This window comes from Callithrix jacchus, chromosome 4, assembly GCF_049354715.1.
Source record: "Callithrix jacchus isolate 240 chromosome 4, calJac240_pri, whole genome shotgun sequence".
Lineage (NCBI taxonomy): Eukaryota > Metazoa > Chordata > Mammalia > Primates > Cebidae > Callithrix > Callithrix jacchus.
In genome coordinates, this window is record NC_133505.1 from 37,717,051 (window position 1) to 37,738,880 (window position 21,830).

The window sequence follows — 21,830 nt, forward strand, 5'->3', positions numbered from 1 at the left end:
TGACCAGGATGGTCTTGATCTCTTGACCTCATGATCCACCTGCCTTGGCCTCCCAAAGTGCTGGGATTATAGGCATGAGCCACCGTGCCTGGCCAGTGTCCTTTCTTACAGAAAGAGATGGCCAAGGGCAGACCTGTGGTCCACAGATCAAATCCAAACTGCGGTGCAGTAAAATAAAAGCAGAGCTCAAGCCATAACAGGAGGCCTATAATAAAGACCATCTGAGAGCGCCCTATGACTGCAGAACACTGCTGTGTGTGTGGTTGCAGAGAAGGAAAAACTGCTTTGGTCCCACATCTCTTCCCAACATAGAGTTTGCATGAGGGTCTCATAAAGAGGGCTTATGCAGAAGACTCTGGGAAGAAATACAACCTTTACTCACTAGACTCAGGAGGGTCTTTGCAGATGGATGCTTGTGAAGCCTGAAGGTCTTGCAGGGTAGAGATCACCGGAACACCACAGGCTCTGCCTATGTTCTCAAAATAAGGAGCAATTCTAATTGCTCTGTGTCCACAACACTCTGGAAATAAAAGCCCCTTGATGCATATGTGTTTGGGCAGACCCTACGGCACCTTATTGACTGCACCTCTTTTGCCAAAGCACCTGGATAGATAATGGGTGGTAAAGTCTCAGGGTCCTTAGTTAGCATTTCTTAGGAGAACCACATTTGCTATTGAATGCTGCAGACAAGTGCTCTTCCTCAGGCTATCTTCCTTCTCAGCCCCCCTCCCCAAAGCCTGCAAGATTAACAAGATCATGCACCCAATAAAAGCACAGGAAGCTCAGAGCTCAATGTCAATGTGGATCACCTGTGCGGATCACCCCACTGGAGAGTGTGTTGGACCCCTGGACTCATGCTGTAAAATTCTACTCTTGTGTCTTTGTCTTTATTTCTTTTCTCACTCAGAGTGATTCTTCTGGAATGCAGATCTGATCAAGGTTCTTCCTGACTTCATTGCTGCCAAAGCTGCACATTGTCCTTGGGATAAAAGCCAAGGTTCTCCCGAAGCCCACGAACTTCAGCCATTGAACCTGCTCACTGCTCCAACCTTGCTTTCTGCCCCTGTGCTCCTTTCTCTCATCTTCACCATGAACTGCTAACAGTTCCCCAGACTCCCTGTGTGCTCTTTCTTCTGAGCCTGTGTTTGTGATACTGATTCCCTAGAAGATCTTTCCTGCCATTCACCTGGATTAACTGGGTTCCTCATCCAGGTCTCTGTTTAGACATTGCATCCTCCTGGAAGCAGTTTTCCCACACTAATTACAGTAGCCTGCATTTAGCAGTTCTTTCAATCCTGTTGTGGAATCTTTGGTGTTTCACTCACTGAGGCCTAGGAGAGCCTGATGCATAGTCACTGCCTAATACAGGTTTGCTAAATAAATGTGGGGTCGACCATGAGAAACCACCTTACTCCTGCAAGAATGGGCATAATTAAAAAGTCAAAAAATAGTAGACGTTGGCATAGATACGGTGAAAAGAGAACACTTTTACACTGCTAGTGGTGAGAATATAAATTAGTACAGGCACTTTGGCAAAAAGTACGGATGTTCTGGAAAATCTTACCCAACAAGAAACCCAAGTGGCACTCAGGGGATCAGAGGAACACACTTTATTACACCAGCAGGCCCAGAAGGGTTCACACCCAGAAGTCTGGACCCCAGCTAAGAAAAGCACACAGTTTTTATAGGTAAAGGGGCAGCGGAAGTAACTCGGGACTTTAGACAACGCAGCAGGTTTTAGACGAAGTGGCAGTTTCCCTTAAGGCTTTCCAGTTAGTAAGCAATAAGCTGAGGTACAGAAGCAGAAAGAGGCAGTTACTAACAAAAATAGGGGCAGTTTTAAAATAGGGACGGCTGCTGACTACGTGCTGACAAAATCCTGGGCAAAATTTCCACTTCATCCCCCACTTTGATGCTCTCTTATGGTTATTAGGGAGCATCCCCTTTTACACCCTGGTGTCTGTACTTAGCGGCTTATACTCACAGAGGGCTAGTAACTGAGCACTTGGTTTTCTAATTACCATGACTTCAGGAAACTGCCAGAGTATGTTAATTAGGCAAGGGCCAAGATTATTAATAGCAAAACAGGAAGTGACATTTTACACCAGAAATGGACAAAGAATATCCCTCAAGGGAAGACAATAATGTCAGCACAACAGTAGAACAACAAATGCTGTCCAAGTATTAAGATTTCAGACCACATCTTGCTGGAGCATGATTTTCATGGGATGCCGAGGGTCTGGGCGCACAGACCACCTGTCCAGCGATGTGTCCGGGTGGGCCCTCTCTGCTCTGGAATAGTGTACCCACAGAACGACTCCTGTAACTTGCAGAACAGTTTGGATGACAAGGATTACAGCATGGGGCCCTGTCCAAACAGATTGGAGGGGTTCCTTTTTCCAATCTTTCACCTAGACCTGGTCCCCAAGTTGGAAGGGATGTACTGGATTAGCTAGGGAGAGGTGCTCTTTCTGTTACAAACTGACTGACCGGGGACAGCACTTTTCCCAGTGCCTGCAGCTGGGATGTCATGCTTGTTTCCCCTAGCTGTCTCAGGTCTCCTGTTTCTTTGTTAACGGGGTGAGGGGGGTGGGGGTGGCAGTGCTCCCGAATAGGATTTCAAAGGGTGAGTAGCCCACGGGTCCTGCTGTACACCATGATTGCAACAGGGCTAGGGGAATTATATCTACCCAGGAAGCCTGGGTTTCCTGACAGAGCTTTGCTAGTGTAACCTTCAGGGTTGGATTCATGTGCTCCACTTTCCCTGAACTTTGTGGCCTGTAGGCTGTATGAAGTTTCCACTTAATCTTGAGCACACTGGTGAGGGCTTGGATGATTTCTGCCACAAATGCTGGCCCATTGTCACTGTGTATGGTGGATGCTGTCCCATTGTCATTGTGTATGGTGAATGCTGGCCCACTGTCACTGTGTATGGTGGAATCCCATATCAGGGAACAATTTCACAAAATAGGACTTCCACTACTTCTCGGGCTCTTTCCATCTTAGTTGGCAGTGCCTCAGCCCAGCCTGAGTACGTACATACAAGGACCTGTAGGCATCTGTACCCTTTACTGGGCTTAATTTCAGTGAAGTCCACCTCTATGTCCTCAAAGGGGTAGACCCCCACCTGTTGCACCCCTGGGGCAGGTTTCAGTCACTGTGGGGGGGTTGCTTTTAGCACAGGTAAGGCACTGATTGCTTACTGCAGCAGAGTTTAGGGAGGGTTGCAATATAGTAATAGCTGTGGAGTAAGGTCTCCAGAGCAGTTTTACCTAGGTAGTGAGACCATGGTCCTGAGTAACGATGGTGTGAGCCAAGTTCCTGGGCACTATCGGTCTGTGGTCAGGGAGTAGCCACCATCCCCCAGCACTCTGCTTTCCCCCTCCTGCTGTGCCCACTGGTTTTCTTCCTTAGGGCACTCTGGCTTTCCCATATCCTCTTGGAGCCAAGGGGTGACTGAATAAGTGGGCAGGGTCCCGTACAGGTTCTTTCTGCAGTGCGGCTTCTTCTCTGTCAGCCAGACGGTTTCCTATAGAGATAAGATCAGTTCCTCTTTGGTGGCTTTTGCAATGCATGACAGCTACCCCTTTGGGCTTCCAAACTCCTTCCAGCAGTCTGAGAATTTCTTCCTTATTTTTGATTTCTTTTCCTCCTGCTATTAGCAGCCCTCTCTCCTTGTATATCACCCCATGTATGTGGACAGTTGCAAAGGCGTACTTGGACTCAGTGTGAATATTGGCCACTTTACCTTCTGCATGGCACAGGGCCTGAATGAGGGCATGTACTTCTGCCCATTGTGCTGACCAGCTGCTGGGCAAAGGGGCTGCCTCGACCACTTCAGTGGCAGTGGTGACTGCATACCCTGCATACCTCTTCCCATTTTGGACATAGCTGCTTCCATCAGTGAACAGGTTTAAGTCTGCCTTTGGAAGGGGACAGTCCTTCAGGTCTGGCAGACTAGTAAAGATTTCATCTACCACCTCCTCACAGTCTTGGTCTAGGGTCCCCTCCTCTGTGGGTAGAAATGTGGCTGGGTTGAGGCCACTGTCTCAATGGCGACCCGTGGGTTTTCATAGAGCAGCCCTTGGTAGTGGGTTAAACAAACATTTGAGAGCCACTGGTTCCCCTGACTGCTCATAAGGATGGACACTGAGTGAGGCACTTTGATATGGACAGTCTGGCCCAAGGTTAGCTTGTCAGCTTCCTTCATCAGAATAACTGTGGCAGCTAAGGCTCAGAGACAAGGGGGTCATTCTGATGCTACTGCATCCAACTGTTTAGACACATATGTTACTGGTCTCTGCCAAGGCCCAATGGTCTGGGTGAGGACCCCAAGTGCTATCTTCTTTCTATCCTGAATGAATAGATTGAATTCTCAGGTGACATCTGGAAGTCCTAGTGTTGGGGCACTTTGGAGCAGTGCCTTGATTTCCCAGAAAGCCATGTCTTGGCTACCACCCCCCTCAAGGGGTCCATAGTCGGGAATCCATATTCGGCAGAAGCCTGCCACCCCGAGAAACTCCCTGAGCTTCCACTTGGTATTGGGAGTGGGCGTGGAGCAAATCACCCTTTTTCTCTCTGGTCCAAAGGACCAGAGAACCCCAGGTATGAACCCCAGGTATCTCACCTGTCATCTGCAGATTTGGGCCTTAGCCATCCCTAGGGGCTTCATCTCTGCCCAGACTGCAGGGAAGGAGTCCAGGAATTCTGGTGGGATTTCCTCTGACCTCTCGGCAGTGTGCAGTTTTCATTCTTCCTCACGTGGAAGTGTGACTGCCCGGACCAGGCCCCATTTTGGCTCACTCAAAGTCAGACTGGCTGGCTCCCCTGGTTTAAAAGCAATTTGTGCCCTTAACAAGTCTCTTCCCAAAAGGGGAACAGGACATTCTGGTAGGTAGAGGAACTCATGGCATACCTGGTGCCCTCCTAATTGGCATATCCGATCTTGGCAGAACGGCCGGGGCTCTACTTGGTTGTCTGTTGCTCCCACAACAGTTGCCTTTCAGTTGCTAAATGGGGCAACCAGAGTGGTGATCATGAGTACTCTGCTCCAGTGTCTACTATAAAAGTCATTGGGTGGCCCCAGACCTTTATCCTGACGTGGGCTCTCAGGGGCCAAGTTTCACAGAGGTTGGCCCGTCCTAGTCTGAGTTCGTCCTGGACAAGGCAATCAGGTGGGCCTGGCTAGGTTCTGGCTGGTATTCTGCCCTCTCTTGGTGGGGGGTGCCCCACCCAGGACCATCTGTTTGGGGCACTTGTTCTTCCAATGTCCCACCTCTTTGCAGTATGCCCAGTGATGTAGCCACAAGGGAGGGTGCTCAGATCTCCCCTCTTTGTGTGGCAGGTGTGTCAGGCAAGGGTGGTGAGCTGGGGGCTGATGGTGCCAGAAGGACATAAAGCAGTGACAGCTCCTCCTTGGGGTCACCCTGATGAATTGGTTCCTTGGGTCCCTTAGTTGCTTGGGCCATGAGGACCTTGAACTGTCACTTATTTCCAGTGCAGAATTGAACACAAGGGGAAGGGTCTGAGCTATCTCCAACCAGGAGTCAATATATGGGATCTGGTCTGGGTGGCTGGGGTTGCTGGTCACAGCCTTCCAAACAGCCTATAGAGAGGTCCGGGGTGCCCTCTGGTCACCAGCCAATGCTAAGAACCAGCCACTCTGATCTGCAGAGGATCTTTAGCTTTTCTGGGGTCATTCTGACCCCATAATTTTCAGAAAAGCCCTTCCTGAAGTTTTTGACCATACAATATAGGACCATGGGCTTAGACTGACTTTTCCCCATGATGTGTGTCCCTTTCTGACCATTGGCACAAGATAGACAAAGGAGGGGGTGTCCCATGAAGGACCACTTGGTTTCCCACCTGGTCACATCCCTTGCAGGAACTTAGGTGCCTCTTAGCATCAGCAGGTCAGTATAATCCCCCAACTCGGATCGAGCTCAGCTCTCACTTAGCTCAATACTTCCATAAGCCTTATGAGGTCGCCACAGAATGGAGGTTCAAGGGTGGGCCCTTGAGCTCCCCATGCACTCACACACTCACTCAGATTATCACATTCCTACCCTGACTCAGGAAATCTGACTGCTGTCTCCAAATGGAGATCCAATCTCTCCTTCCACCTGTAGATGGGCCTGCCTAGGGTCAGATCCCAGGACCTTACCTTATTCAGAGTTCCCTTCAGTTCAGTCCATCTCCCCCGTGAGTTCGGCGAGTGGCAATGCCGGAGCAACTGCCGTTCTCCCTCCAGGAAAGAAGGCCCTGTAGAAGCTTATGGGGGGTCCCTGCCTTGTTTCCCAGTGGCGAACAGGCAAGCTATCTGTTCTTTCTGACCCCAAACCAGTGGCTCAAGGGGCCAGCACAGTTGGGTTTCCTGGTCAGGGAACAAAATGTTCTGGAAAATTTTACCTGATAAGAAACCAAAGCAGAACTCAGGGATCAGAGGAACACACTTTATTATGTCGGGGGGCCCAGAAGGGTTCACATCCAAAAGTCTGGACCCCAGCTAAGAAAAGTACACAGTTTTTATAGGTAAAGGGGCAGGGGAAGTAACTCAGGACTTTAGACAAAGCAGCACATTTTAGGCGACACAGCAGTTTCCCTTAAGGCTTTCGAGTTAGTAAGCAATAAGCTGAGGTACAGAAGCAGAAAGGGGCAATTACTAACAAAAATAGGGGCAGTTTTAAAATGGGGACAGTTACCCACTACGTGCTGACAAAATCCTGGGCCAAATTTCCACTTCATGGAGATTCCTTAAATATCTAAAACTGGATCTACCATTTGATCCAGCAACCCTATTACTGGGTATCTACCCAAAGGGGAGTAAATCATTATATGGAAAAGACGCATGCACGTGCATATCTAGGGCAGCACAATTCACAATTGCAAGGATATGGAGCCAACCTGAGTGACCATCAACCAGTGGGTGTATAAAAGAAATGTGGTGTAAATACACCATGGAACACTACTCGACCATAAAAAGGAATAAAATAATGGGTTATACAGCAACTTAGGTGGAGCTGGAGATTATTATTATTATAAGTGAAGTAACTCAGGGATGGAAAAACCAAATACTGAATGTTCTCACATATAAATGAGAGCTAAGCTATGAGGATGGAAAGACATACAAAGTGATATAATGGGCTGTGGGGACTTGTGGGGAGGTTGGGAAGAGGGTGAGGGATAAAAGACTATTTTGGGTACAGAGTACACTGCTCGGGTGATGGTGCACTAACATTTCAGAATTCACTACTAAAGAACTCTAAATGTAACCAAAAACTACCTGCCCCCCCAAAACTATGGAAATTTAAAAAAATTAATAAATATGGGGCTGATTTGCAATTCAAAATTTAGTTTGAATGGCTAATACAAGATTTAACCTCTTACAGTTCTGGAGGTGTGAAGTCAAAAATGGGTCACTAGGGGCTAAAGTTAATGTGTCATCAGAGCTGCATTTCTTCTGAGGCCCTAAGGGAAAATTGTTTCCTCACCATTTCCAGCTTCTTGGGGCTGCCTGCATTCCTTGGCTCTTGGTCCTTTCCTCCATATTCCAAGTCAGCAGTCACATCATTTCGACCTCTGATTGTGTTGTCACATCTCTAACTCTGATGCTGTCTTTACTCCTTTCACTTATAAGGTCTGTTGTGATTACATTGAAGCTTCCTTCAATCCAGGATAATCTTCCCATCTCAGGAGCTGCAGCTTAATCACATCTGAAAAGTTCCTTCTGCCCTATTAGAAGACGTTTCTATAAATTTCAGGACACAGATACGTTTAGGAGACCATTATTCTGCCTGTCACATGACTTTGTCAATATTTGCTACCCCTGGTTTCCAAACATTAGTGTATGCTCTTATTTCTACATTACACACTTTATTCCTGAAATACCAGATGAGTCTATTTGTCTGATACAGGGAAACGGCTCACTACCCCCAAGAAGAGCTCAAGAAATTTCTATTTTCTCAAAGCCTACAACAAATTGTACTGATTCTTCAATGTGCATTGGCTGTAAATTAGTCAATAATCTTGCTGGGATGTTGGAGGGAGAAGAAAGGAAATGACTAGACAGCCCTTCTGATTCTGTCCCATGTCCCTGATGGCTGGTCATGTTGGGCGATAAGACATTTTCCCTCCCACGCCTGTAATTCCAGCACTTTGGGAGGCCGAGGCGGGTGGATCACGAGGTCAAGAGATCAAGACCATCCTGGTCAACATGGTGAAACCCCGTCTCTACTAAAAATACAAAAAATTAGCTGGGCATGGTGGCGCATGCCTGTAATCCCAGCTACTTGGGAGGCTGAGGCAGGAGAATTGCCTGAACCCAGGAGGCGGAGGTTGCGGTGAGCCGAGATCGCGCCATTGCATTCCAGCCTGGGTAACGAGTGAAACTCCATCTCAATTAAAAAAAAAAAAAAAAGTTTCCCTCCCATGTAGACGTGGTCATTTCTGACTCCCCAAGAGGTTTTCACAGTATTAATGTCCACTTCATGCATCAGTTATCTTCTTGTCATCTATCTCCACGTTTACATTTTTCTTCTCTTCTCCCACTATAGTCCTGTCTTGATTCTTCAGCCATTGCCTTCCTTTTACATGCATGTGCTTCAGCCAATTCTCTAGGAAGACATTTGAGATAGCTCTTTATCATTTGTTACTATGTTTATTTGACTGAAGAGTTTTCAAGATTCTTAACTTTCTATTTTTAAAATTTTACCGTAAAAGTAATTCATGCTCACCATAGGAAATGAAACAACCAAAATATGCATAAATATACTTTCAAATCTATCCTATCACTAAATCCAAATTCACTTTACTAAGATAATTACTATTATCTCAGCCTACTCTCTGTGTGTCTACTTTCTTCGCTTGCATGCAAACCTTATTGGTAGCTTTTTTGAGCAAAAGACTACAAATTTTACATGTAATTTAATTATTTTAAGGACCACATGAGATATTACTTAAATGGCATAAAATCCACATATTGAAAATATACAATTCAGTGGTTTTCAGAATATTCACAGTTGTGCCTCCATTACCACAGTCAATTACAGATCACATTCCTCTCCTTCCAGCTCAGGAGAAAAATCCACATTCAAATCCCTAACCCTAAGAAGTTATCAACCTATGTTTTAGCTCTTCAGATTTACCTTTTCTGAACATTTTATGTAATAAAGTTATACAATATGCGGTCTTTTGTGTCTGTCTTATTTCACTTATCGTAAAATTTTCAAAGTTTGTGTGGGTTGTAGCTTGTATCAGTGCTTCATATCTTTTTTATTGCTTAATTATATTTCTGTATGAATGTATCACAATTTATTGGTGACATTTTGGTCCTCATTTTGGATTATTACTGATAATCCTGCTATAAACATTTTGTATAGGTTTTATGTGAATTTGTGTTTTCATTTATCTTGGGTATACTCTATACATGGGAGGGGATTGCTGGATCATACAATAACTTAATGTTCAACATTTTGAACAACAGCTGGCCTGCTCTCTAAAGGGGCTATGTCACTTAAATTCTCACCAGCAAAGTGTGAGTGTTCTAGTATCTCCACATTCTCATAAATACTAATTATTATCTTTTCAATTATAGCCATGCTAGTGGGTGGGGAATAGTAACTCAGTTTCAGGTTGATGTATATTTCCCTGATGGTTGATGATATTGAATATGTTTCTATGTGCTTATAGGCCTTTTGTGTATTATTTGTCTTTTGATTATTATTTTATTATTACTAACATTATATTGAGTTACAGTCATTCTTTCTATATACTAGATACAAGTCATTTCCTTACCAGATGTAAGATTTGCAAAAATTCTCTCCCTTTCAATGAGTTGCTTTTCACTTTCTTGGTGGTGTCCTTAGACACACACACTTTCAATTTTTATGATGTTCAGATTTTTGAATTTCCTTTTATTGCTTGTGCCTTTGGTATCATTTAAGATCAGATAGTTGTACCTAATCCAAAGTCATAAGGATTTATGCCTACATTTTCTTTTAAGACCTTTCTAGTGTTAAGTCTCATATTTAGGTCTCTGATACACTTTCAGGTAATTTTTATATATGGTGTGAAGTAGGGATCCAGCTTTATTCTTTTGCATATGAATAGCCTGTTGTCTCAGCATCATTTGATGGACAGATAATTTCTTCCCCCACTGAATTATATTAGCACCATTTACAAAAACCAATTAAGCGTGAAAGTGAAGAGTATTGCTGGACCCTCAATTTCAGTCCATTTTGTTCTTTTTAATGCTGTTGTAAGTTGTATTTTTTAATAACGTTTTTGTTAATGAATTGATACTCTACAGAAACAATTTTTGTGTTTTTATTTTGCATTCTATCAATGTGCTAAACTCATTTAGTATTAGTAGTTTAGTAGTTGCTAAACTTGTTTTTAGTGAATTCTTTTGTATTTCTATATATAGATTTAATCATCTGCAATTGACATAGTTTTACCTCTTCCTTTTTAACCTAGATTTTATTTTATCTTATTTCTCATTTAACCTTTTAAAAATTACATTATTGTATTTGCAGTGCCCTACCATTTGATGTGTTTATTTCTATTATATCATGAACATTTTTGAATTTCACAGAAAAAAGTTTCATGCATCATTTTATTGATATTCCATAGTATCTTATATGCACCTGCTCTGCTGGGGTAAATATTTAGGTGGTTTTCTTTATTTGTCACCCACTCTACAGACATCCCAGACTTTTCTAATTTCTCACAGCATCAGTGGTTAAAGTAATTACCTGTCTGACTAGGTGTACACAATGACTGACAATTCCATTGCTGCTGTGTGTAATTTAAGATCAACAACTACATTTGGAACTCAGATCGTCTAGGCCCAGCTACACTTAGTCTTTCTTAGTCTCAGAGATTCCCTCTCTGCCTGTTAATTTCTCTATCCCTAAAACTACCCTTGTACTCCAGCCCAAAATGTTTCCTAGCCCAGTAGTCTTGGATCTACCACTTGCTAACTAGAAGGTGTCATCTCAGAAGGTAAGTAAGGAATTTATCTCCATTCACTTTCTATTTGCTTATCATATCTCCATGTAGCTCAGGTAGATTGAGCTGAAAACATTCTTGTGTTTAGTAATGTGGCCAAAAGTGTAAAACATTCTAAGGGACTTGTAAACTATAAAGGTAAAACATGTATGCTTCTGCATGCAGCATACATGTTAAATTCTATTGAAGAGGGAGACCCAGGCATTTCAGATCAACTTCCCTTTTTCATTTCTAAGACTGTAAACTGAAATCCTTTTCATATGTAATCCCTGAGACTGTAAACCAAATTCCTTTTCATACGTAATTCCTAAGGCTGTAAACCAAAACCCTTTTCATATGTAATTCCTGAGACTGTAAACCAAGACCCTTTTCATATGTTAAGCTGTAAACCTAAGATTCTTCCATGTGTAACCTCTGAAGTATAAGCCTATATAAAGATGGAACCTTCTTTTGTTAGGGGAGCTTGGCTCTTAGGCAACTATGCCACCTTGCTCCCGGCTGAATAAACCGTCCTTCCTCCTGTATTCGGTGTCCCAGAGATCCTTTTCCCATGGCCGCTCTGGCTGCATTTTTGGTGCGTTGGCTGGGAAGTGAGTCTTGGATAGCGGACGGTGGGAAAAAGTCTCTTAGGTAGTTTGCCTAGCCCTGTGGAGCATCCCTGCAGGGGGACTCCTGCTCGCTGGGGTGATGCATCCTGAGAGTGTTCCTGGGCAGGTATTTGCCTAGTGGAAAAGCCTCACCAGAGCAGAGCAGGGAGGCCCTGCAGTATGGATCCACCCAGTGACTGAACACCGAGGAGGAACAAGTATTTGGGGAAGTCTGGACCACTGAATTTGGTAAAATTGAACCCGGGAAAGTAGCCTCCCCCATTTTGGGTGGAAGCACGACCTGATCACCCATGGGTTCCAGATCGGCAGTTTTGATGGTAGCTCTCTCTGTAACCTTGGAAGCTTTTGCTTATGGTTTTGAATTGGAAGGAGAGCAATTGGATGTGTGTGTGTGTGTGTGTGTAGATGTGTCCAACCGAACTCATCAGTCATAAAAGGTGTTAGGCCCATTATGAAGGGCCTTATGCGCCCAGCAATTTGTAAGAATTAGAGACAGCCACATTAGGCTGAATGAAGAAGCATCTGGGCATTGTAAAAGGATTGAAGAATGTAAATCGGAGAGTGCTCTGTGCTGCGTCTTGCTAGGCAGGAACTGCTGTAAGTGAACTAACACTCTCCTAACTGTGGGAACTATTTCTTTGAAGTGTTAATATGGATCGCTCCCATAGCAAGCTCAGCCCTTTAGAAACCATGCTGAAAAATTAAAAGAAGGGATTTAGTGGGCATTATAAAGTAACTATGACACCAGAGAAATTAAGGGCTTTATGTAGGAAAGATTAGCCAGCATTTAGGGTAAGTTGGCCCCCAGAGGGGACCCTAGACAGGTCCCTTGTCTCCAAAGTAAGGCATGAGGTTATATACGGTGAGCTAGAACACCTCAATTTCCATACCTAGACTCATGGCTGCAGTTAGTGTTAAACCCTCCGAAGTGGCTAAGAGAGAAGGCAGCAACTGTTTCAGTAGTCAGGGGACAAACTGCTAGAAACCATTATCCCCCTCACCACCGAGAAATGCAGATTCTCAAGTCCAGGCAAATTCAGTGGCAGAAACGGGCAGGATTTGCATGCATGAATACTTCACTTATTGGAAGTAGCTAACCGGGTATTTGTAACCAAGAGGCAGTAAGCCAGAGGGAAAATCATAGCGAAAGGGAACATCAGGCTCAATGGAAGGCCAACTTGATAGCTGCTCTATGAGAAGAGTGCCCCCAAGAGCGTGGAAAAAGGGGGATTCCTGGAAAGCCCCACAGTCTGCCCGCCCATGCCTGCAATGCGATCAGGGTGCATTTTGTCAAGAAATAGGATATTGGAAGAAAAAATAATGTCCACAGTTAATGGGAGAACAGGGCTATCCTAAGCATGAGGATCCAGATAAAAGTGAAGGGGCTCTGTTCAGTCTAATGGAAGGGCCACTGTGTGATATAGCTGGCCTAGAATTAGAACCAGTACAATGCCATTTTAAAATGGGAAAACTGTTTCCATTCTCCTCACAATGACTGCCAGCCATGGCTTCTGTAAACTACTAAGATTACCTTGCAAAATGCAAAGAGAGGACAAGCTGCATACTTTCTCTTATCTGTAACTGCCAGAATTGCTGGCCTTTGTTTAGCAAAGTAAGCACCCCCAGATAATTCCATCCTGGCGCCAAGTAACCTAAAATTATGTGGACCCCACACCTGTCCAAATAATGTATAAACTAATGTTTATCTTGACCTCTGTAAACCACTTAGGTGGCAATCGGAATGACAAAAGTCCCCTGGCCCTTGGAATATCTGGAGCCCCCTCACCCTCGTCTCAGCCTAGGAGGTGATTGACAGCTTTCATTCCCATCTCCGCTCCTCACCCCCACTCCCAAGGTGGTTTTGTGGGTATAAAAAGGTCTTGTCACTCTTCTTTCTCTGCCACGGGTTGGAGAGATGTGAGTCCTCTGTGGTCACCGGCAATAAAACCCTGCAATTTGGCATACTTTTGTTCTGGTGTTGACTTTCTGTGCTAAGTTCAATGCAACAACTGGACTAAAAGAGAGGGGTCTGGACTCATATTCCCCCAAAGAGCCCACGGTCCAGATGACAGCCTTGTAACCAATGTTTTTAGAGCTATTAAGGTGTTAAGAGAGCAGACTTTCTTGTACTTAATGGACTGCCCCTGCCCCCCTTCTCTGGCAAAACCTGTTGTGCAAATCAAGGGCCACTATCCCATTCAACAAAAGAGATTCCCTGCAGCTAAAAATGCCTCAGGCAGGGGTCATCCAGGCTCTCATTGTCCCTTGGGAAGGAGGGTGGAAACTTCCTGGCCAGAAGCAGAGGACTGATATTATCACCTATGCAGGGTTTGCATGGCTTTACACCCAACTCATACACACAGTTGGGATTTTTGCCAGCAGGGTTTAGTTGGTTCACTTAATTGGACTTAAAGAATACCTCCTTAGCATTGGACTGGCCTCAGAGGGTCAAAAACTATTTGCATTTCAATGGGAGAAACCCAGAAACAGGTGTAACCACTCAATACACCTGGACCCAGCTTCCCAGGGGATCAGAAACTCTCTGATTATCCTTGGATCAGCATGTGACCACCCCCCAGAAGCTTCTTGCTTGCATGCTGCCCCTGTATGCTAATAACCTTCTATTGGGACACCCCACGGCAGTTGGGTGTGCAAACAAATGCCTTACTCCAGCTCCTGGAGGACTGTGGGTATAAAGTGTCTAAAAGGAAAGCCCAGATTTGCCAAAAAAGCAAATGCAATATCTGAGGCTCATCATCCAGAAGGGGGAACACAGCCTAGAAGCAAAGAGGAAGCAAGTCACTTGAGAGAGCTCCTGGGAGTGGTGGGTTTTGTAAATTGTGGATTTCCAAACTTCACAGTACTAACCAAACTCCACTATGATGTGACAAAGTTGGGAGACAAGGAACTCTTTGAATGGAGATCCTAGCAGCGTCAGGCCTATCAGGAACTGAAAACGAAACTAATGTCAGCTCCAGCTTTGGGGCTGCCTGATTTAATGAAGTTCTTCACATTATATGTGGCAGAAAGAGAAAAAGTGGCAGTTGGGGTCCTAGTCCAAACAGTAGGACCTTGGCCCAGGGCTGTAGCTTACCTCTCCAAGCAGCTGGATGGAGTTTCCAAAGGATGGCCCCCATGCTTAAGGGCCCTGGCGGCAACTACTCTGCTAGCACAAGAAGCAGTTAAGCTAACTCTGGGGCAGAAATTAAATATCAAGGCACCTCATGGGGTAGTGACTCTAATGAATATCAGAGGGCACCACTGGTTATCAAATGTTAGGCTGACCAAATGAAAGGGCCTGCTATGTGAAAATCCCTGCACCACCATTGAAGTCTGCAACACCTTAAACCCCGCCACTTTGCTCCCAATGTCAGAGGGTCTGGTTGAACACAACTGTGTTGAAGTCTTGGACATAGTCTATTCCAGCAGGCCTGATCTTTGGGATCAGCCATGGACAGTGGTAGACTGGGAGTTGTATGTGGATGGGAACAGCTTAGTCAATCCAAGAGCGGAAAGACGTGCAGGCTACGCCATGGTCACTCTGGACACTGTAAATGAGGCCAGATCCCTGCCTCAGGGCACCTCGGCTTAGAAGGCTGAACTCATTGCTTTAACTCAAGCCTTAGAGCTGAGTAAAGATAAGGTTGTAAACATTTATGCTGACTCTCAATATGCCTTCCTGACTCTCCAAGTACATGGAGCACTGTACAAAGAGAGAGAGGCCTGTTAACTTCAGGGCGAAAAGAAATAAAGTAGCAGCATGAAATTTTGCAGCTGCTAGAAGCAGTCTGGAAGCCCCAGAGGGTGGTGGCCGTGCATTGCTGAGGACATCAGTGGGAACATCTATGGCCCTGGGAAATCCCTGAGTGGATTCAACAGCTCATAAGGCAGCATCTGCCCCCTACTGAATAACAGTTATAGCCCCGCTGATTCCCCAGACCCTTGATCTAATACCTACTTACTCTAAGGAGGAAAGAGACTTTCTCCAGACAGAAGGGGGCAACTGATTAAAGCTGCTTCACCAGGTTTAAAGAGAAAACCCCTGTCTCTACGCCTCCATTCCCAGGGCGAGCTCACTCTCTGGCATCAAGTTTCCCGTGGTGAGTCTCCATGTACAAGAGAGGGGGAAGAGGTAAGGAATGGGAGGCTGGGAGTCCAGTCCAGGGTCAGGAATTCCAGGAGGAAAAGTGATGGGCACAGCCTTGGAGTCTCTGCCTCTCCCTGGTTTCCATAGACAGATCCTTGGTCAGGACTCATGCAATCAGTGTGACAAAGAGGCTCGTGAGGGATCCCGACAAAGTCCCAGCTCCTAGGCGTGGGTCTCAGGGTGTCAGGCTCCAAGGGCTGCGTCTGCTTTGGGGAGGTGCAGCGTTGTGGATTCCCCACTTCCATGTGTTTCACTACTTCTCCCAACCTGTGTCGGTCCTTCTTCCAGGATATTCACCAGGCGACCCCAGTTCCCACTCCCATTGGGTATCGGGTTTCTAGAGAAGACAATCCCCACGTACTCACCGGGACTTGGATTCTCCCCAGACACTGAGGCTGGGGTCGTGGTGCCCCGAACACTCCTCCTACTGCTCTCGGGGACCCTGGACCTGACCGAGACCAGGGCGGGTGAGTGCGGGGTTGGGAGGGAAATGGCCTCTGCTGGGAGGAGCCAGGGGCCCGCCTGGCGGGGCCTCAGGGGTGCCGGGAGGAGGGTCGGGCGGGTGTCAGCCTCTCCTTGTCCCCAGGCTCCTCACTCCCTGAGGTATTTCGGCACTGCCTTGTCACGGCCCGGCTACGGGGAGCCCCGCTTCATCGCCGTGGGCTACGTGGACGACACGCAGTTCGTGGGGGGACTCGCGAGAGTCCGAGGATGGAGCCGCGGGCGCCGTGGGTAGAGCAGGAGGGGCAGGAGTATTGGGACCGGGAGACGCGGAGAGCCATGGCCAAGGCACAGACTTTCCGAGGGAACCTGCGGATCCTGCGCGGCTACTACAACCAGAGCAACTACAACCACAGCGAGGCCGGTGAGCGACCCCTCCCATCCCCACGGACAGCCCGGGTCCCCCAGAGTCTCCGGGTCCGAGGTCCACCCCGGGGCTGCGGGACCCGCCCAGATCCTCGACCCAGGAGAGCTCCAGGCGCCTTTACCCGGTTTCATTTTCAGTTTAGGCCAAATTGCCCGCGGGTTGGTCCGATCGGGGGCGGTGCTTGGTGGGCGCGGCTGACCTCGGGGGCCGGCCAGGGCCTCATACCATCCAGTGGATGATTGGCTGCGATGTGGGGCCGGATGGGAGCTTCCTCCTCGGGTATCTCCAGTTCGCCTACAACGACAAAAATTACATCTCTATGAACTAGGACCTGCGCTCCGGAGCCGTGGTGTCCGCGGCTTACACCTGTAATCCCAGCACTTTGGGAGGCCGAGGCAGGCAGATCACAAGGTCAGGAGATCAAGACCATCCTGGCCAACATGGGGAAACCCCATTTCTACTAAAAAATACAAAAATTAGCTGGGCGTAGTGGCGTGCACCTGTAGTAACAGCTACTTGGGAGGCTGAGGCAGGAGAATTGCTTGAACGTGGGAGGCAGAGTTTGCAGTGAGCGGAGATCGCACCACTGCACTCCAGCCTGGCTCCTGGAAATAGAGAGAGACTCTGTCTCAAAAAAAAAAAAAAAAAAAGTCAGAATTGAGAGGAATGGCCTGCGGCCCACAGGGAGTGGCTATAATGAGGGGAGTGAAACCCTAATCTGATGAAAGCTTAGGGGGCTTAAGGCAGAAGGAGACTTTTGCACACTGATTTTGTATCCTGAGACTTTACTGGAGTTATTTCTTAGCTTAAGAAGCTTTTCTGCTGAGACAATTGGGTTTTCTAGATATAGGATCGTGCCATTTGCAAACAAAAACAATTGGACTTTTTCTCTTCCTGTTTGAATATCCTTTTTTTCTCTTACCTGATTGCACTGGCCAGAATTTCTAATACTATGTTGAATAGGAGTGATGAGAGAGGGCATCTTTGTCTTGTGCTAGTGTTAAAGGGGAATGCTCCCAGCTTTTGCCCATTCAGTATGATATTGGTTATTGGCTTGCCATAGCTGGCTTTTATTGTTTTGAGGTATGTTTCTTCAATACCTAATTTACTGAGAGTTTAAAAATATGGCATGCTTCAAAAATTTGTGTGTCACCTTTGTGCAGGGAACATGCTGATCTTCCCTGCATTGTTCCATTTTTTATCTGTGTGCTGCCAAAGCGAGCACTGATCACAAGTTATTAAAAGTGGAGATAACTGAAGAAATGTGGGTGAGAGGGAGTGTGGATTTCATCTGCAGTAGTTTCTGCATCTAGTGAAATGTAATTGTCTCTGTCTTTTATTCTTTCATTAAGTGGTAAGTTGCATTACAGAGTTAAAGTTTAAATATTCTTGTATTCTTGGGATTCATAACCTGGGCAGGATATTTAATTTGCTTATAGCTCATTGGTGAACACAGTCTACTACCATTTATCTCAGTATTTTTGCATCTAGTTGCTTAGAAGTGATTATCCTATCATGGTTTTCTCTTATGTTTCCCTAGCTGGCTTTAGAATCTATGTGATTTATGCATAAACAATAATGAGTTCACTCACTTTCTCCACGTTTCCTCATTCTCTTGAATATTATGTATAAGTTCAGTAACCTTCTTCTAAGTTTTGGCAGAACTTATCTGTAAAACATTCTGGATATGCCTGAGGGGAAATAAAGTTCTACAACCATTTTAACTTCTTTACTTGTAGTAAGTTCTTCCCATTAACGTAATCTTGTTCATAGTTTCACAATTATTTTAACCTGTACTATATCTTTAGTGGCATATTTATCTGTCATAATGCTGTTTGATTCTTAATTATCATTGCCTGATTTATTTTTTCATCCAAAGACACAGCTGCTTTTGGCACGCTGGGCCCTCAACAGTGGCAGCTGCCAGGTCATCCTTGGTGAGTGTTGACTCAATTGCTGTGCCCATGCAGTGTCCATCCCAGCCATCATGGCCATTTTGTGTAGAGACTCCATGAGCAAGCCCTCTGTGGCTGAGTGGCCTCATCCATCAAGCCATCTCGCCCACCTTATTACAGGGAGCTCCACCCTGTAAAGACCCTCTGGTAGGCATCCACATACAAGCACTATCTTCACACACTCTGCCTATAGCAGGAGGTCTATGTGTACCTCTCTCCTCCACCTCCCAATTTTTCAACTCTGTTTTCTTCAAGTTGGTGACTGGCCAGCCAAGCTATGAGCTACTGCCCATGACTCATTCATTCATGCACTACTGGGGCATCATTTCACATCCTCCACCTTTCATGGGACTGTTTGGATTTTGATTCCTAGTTCTTGGCTCCACAGCCATTACAAAAGCTATTCTGGTGTCAGCACCCAAGCCTATTGCTCTTGTTGTAGATTCTCCTCTTTATATGTATTTATTTCCTGGAATGAAAAAAAATGCAGCAATTTTTTTCAATGCAGCATTTCCAAGTAGAAGTGATTCTTCTTACTGTAGAAGTGATTCTTCTTACTGTAGATAGAATTGCTTGAAAACACCAGAAATGTATATCTGAGTGAAGGACAGCATGCATGGAGAAAAGGGGACAATCCACAAGCGGGCAGTGGATTTTCATTAAGTGAACACTCAGGCAAACAACACCCATATCAAAGTACAGCAGTCACAGCCTCCTGGAAACACCTTTGGGACCTACTCTGTCATGAACCACCCTCCCCCATTCTAGAGTAGACACTCTTGATTTTTCAGCTCCATCAAGTCATTTATGTTCTTTATACTGATTATTCTAGTTAGCATTTTGTCTAACCTTTTCTCAAGGTTCTTAGTTTCCTTGCATTGGGTTAGAACATGCTCCTTTGGCTAGGAAAATTTGTTATTATCCACCTTCTGACGCCTGCTTCTGTCAATTCATGAAACTCATTCTCCATCCAGTTTTGTTCCCTTGCTGTTGAGAAATTGTGATCCCTTGGAGGAGAAGAGGTGTTCTGGGTTTTGACGATTTCAGCCTTTTTGTCCTGGTTTCTTCCCATCTTTGTGGATTTATCTACCTTTGGTCTTTGAAACTGGTGACTTTTGGATGGGGTCTCTGAGTGGATGTCCTTTCTGTTGATTTGAAGCTATTTCTTTCTGTTTTTTAGTATTCCTTCTAACAATCAGGCCCCTCTGCTTCAGGCCTGCTGGAGTTTGCTGGAGGTCCACTCCAGACCCTGCTTGCCTGGGAATTACCCGTAAGGGCTGCAGAACAGCAAAGATTGCTGCCTGTTCCTTCTTCTGGTAGCTTCGTCTCAGAAGGGTACCTGCCAGATGTCAGCCAGAGCTCTCCTGCATAACGTGTCTCCTGGTCAGGATAAATGGGGGTCAGGGAACCACATGAGGAAGCAGTCTGTCCCTTATCAGAGCTCAAGTGCTGTGCTGGGAGATCTGTTGCTCCCTTCAGAGCTGCTGGACAGGGACATTTAAGTCTGCTGAAGCAGAACCTACAACCACCCTTTCCCCAGGTGCTCTGTTCCAGGAAGGTAGGAGCTTTTTTAAATAGGTCCCTGATGGGCTACTGCTTTTTTTCAGAGATGCCCTGCCCAGCAAGAAGGGGGTCTAGTCACTGTCTGCCTGCAGAGGCGCTGCTGAGCTGCTGTGGGCTCTGCCCAGTTGCTATGTAAACTTCCCAGGGGCGTTGTTTACACAGGCGAGGTTAAAACCACCTACCTGAGCCTCAGCAATGGGGGACACCCCTTCCCCCCACGGAGCTCATGTCCCAGGTTGAGCTCACACTGCTGTGCTGGCTGTGAGGATTTCAGGCCAGTGGATCTTAGCTTGCTGGTCTTCCTGGGGGTGGGACCCACTGAGCCAGATCACTTGGCTCCCTGGCTTCAGCTCCCTTTTCTTCAGGGGAATGAGCGGTTCTGTCTAACTGGAGTTCCAGGTGCCGTGGGAGTATGAGAAAAAAAAAGAAAACTGCTGTGGCTAAGACAGCCACCCAGTTTTGTGCTGGAAACCCAGGAAGCTGGTGTTGTAGGAACCAGAAGGAATCTCCTGGTCTGCAGGTTGTGAAGACTGTGGGAAAAGTGCAGTATATGAGCCAGAGTGCTAGAGTGTCCAAAAAGTCCCTAATGGCTTCCATTGACTAGGAGAGGGAGTTCTCCAACCCCTTGGCTTCCTGGGTGAGTTGATACCCCACCCTGCCTCAGTAGCCCTCCTTGGGCTGCACCCACTATCTAACCAGCCCCACTGAAATGAACCTGACCTCAATTAGAAATGTGGGGATCGCTTGCCTTCTGGCTTGCTCTTGCTGGGAACTGCAAACCAGAGCTGTTCCTATCAGGCCATCTTGGCAGAAGTCCACTCTTGATTCTTAACACAGATTAGTTCTGCCAGCTCTAGTTGAATGGCGTTATGTAGTCACCATCTTGTCCCTGGGTCTCATGGTCTTGACGTGCATGGTCGTAGCCTATTCACTCCCATGGCTGTCCAACACTCCACTTTATAATAGCTCACACTTCTCATTCCTTTACTATTGATAGACAATTGTTTTGTATCCAGATTTTACAAACCGTGCTGGTATGAATAATATTATTATGTATTTTGGCACACATACATTCATTTTTATTGGTTTATAACTGAGAGTGCAAGTGGTAGGTCATAGGTGAGTAGATGCGTGGCTCAAAAAACAAACTCCCAAAAAACAAGTTTCTAGTAGTAAACAAACAGAAGAGAAGGGTAAATCTCTTATTTCAGAAATTATCAGGAAGTGAAGAAGTAATGAGAGACTGAGACTATAATAATTCTTTTGCAACCCATCATAAATTAACAGATTTAGCCATTGAATAGCAATGACAATTATTAACACAATACAAGAAAAAACTAATGTTTGGTTCTTCCTCTTGATGGCAGAATCCAGTACCATCAAACAAGTCCAAGTGAAAAAGAAATCAAGCCTGAAGCTAAGCAAACCTCCACAGCCAATTACCAGTTTAGAGGCAATACAGGTCATAGAAATACACATTCACCTATGCCTTGGGGACCATCAGCAAAATGCACACTATGGGAAGCTCTACCACACAATATACATTTCAAGGAGAATCTGTGGAATAAAAGAGAACAAAGCGTATTTCTAAAGGTAAAACTAAATTATAATTTTAGATGATAAAATTATAAAATAGAAGAAAGAAGTGATGATCATCAAAGCCAGAAGAGAAAAGAGTTTAC

The 21,830-nt window shown here is 45.7% G+C and overlaps 2 protein-coding genes and 1 non-coding gene across 21 annotated transcripts in view; 1 reads left to right on the forward strand and 2 right to left on the reverse strand.

The window, feature by feature from the left end:
* LOC128931941 (serine/threonine-protein kinase MARK2-like) overlaps window positions 1-16,800 on the reverse strand; it is a 47,955-nt gene extending 31,155 nt beyond the window's left edge. Inside the window, exons 1-3 of one of the 2 annotated variants that reach the window (XM_078368655.1) lie at window positions 16,752-16,800; window positions 16,128-16,210; window positions 6,164-8,612 (exon numbers count right to left, since the gene is read on the reverse strand). The gene's annotated coding sequence lies outside the window, so the exon portion shown is untranslated. Of the gene's footprint in view, window positions 1-6,163; window positions 8,613-16,127 lie in introns of both variants that reach the window. The other variant, XM_078368654.1, reaches the window with a different exon arrangement.
* Window positions 1-21,830, forward strand: part of LOC128931938 (HLA class I histocompatibility antigen, alpha chain G-like) — a 44,411-nt gene that overhangs the window by 15,047 nt on the left and 7,534 nt on the right. For 3 of the 18 annotated variants that reach the window (XM_078368681.1, XM_078368682.1, XM_078368683.1), the window contains exons 3-5: window positions 16,051-16,229; window positions 16,349-16,627; window positions 21,516-21,610. In XM_078368681.1, coding sequence (XP_078224807.1) covers window positions 16,051-16,229; window positions 16,349-16,627; window positions 21,516-21,610 — 553 coding nt within the window. The other 15 variants (XM_078368676.1, XM_078368674.1, XM_078368673.1 and 12 more) reach the window with 12 other exon arrangements.
* Window positions 17,749-17,855, reverse strand: LOC144582413 (U6 spliceosomal RNA). The gene has a single exon (XR_013534996.1). It is a non-coding gene; the product is annotated as a U6 spliceosomal RNA (small nuclear RNA).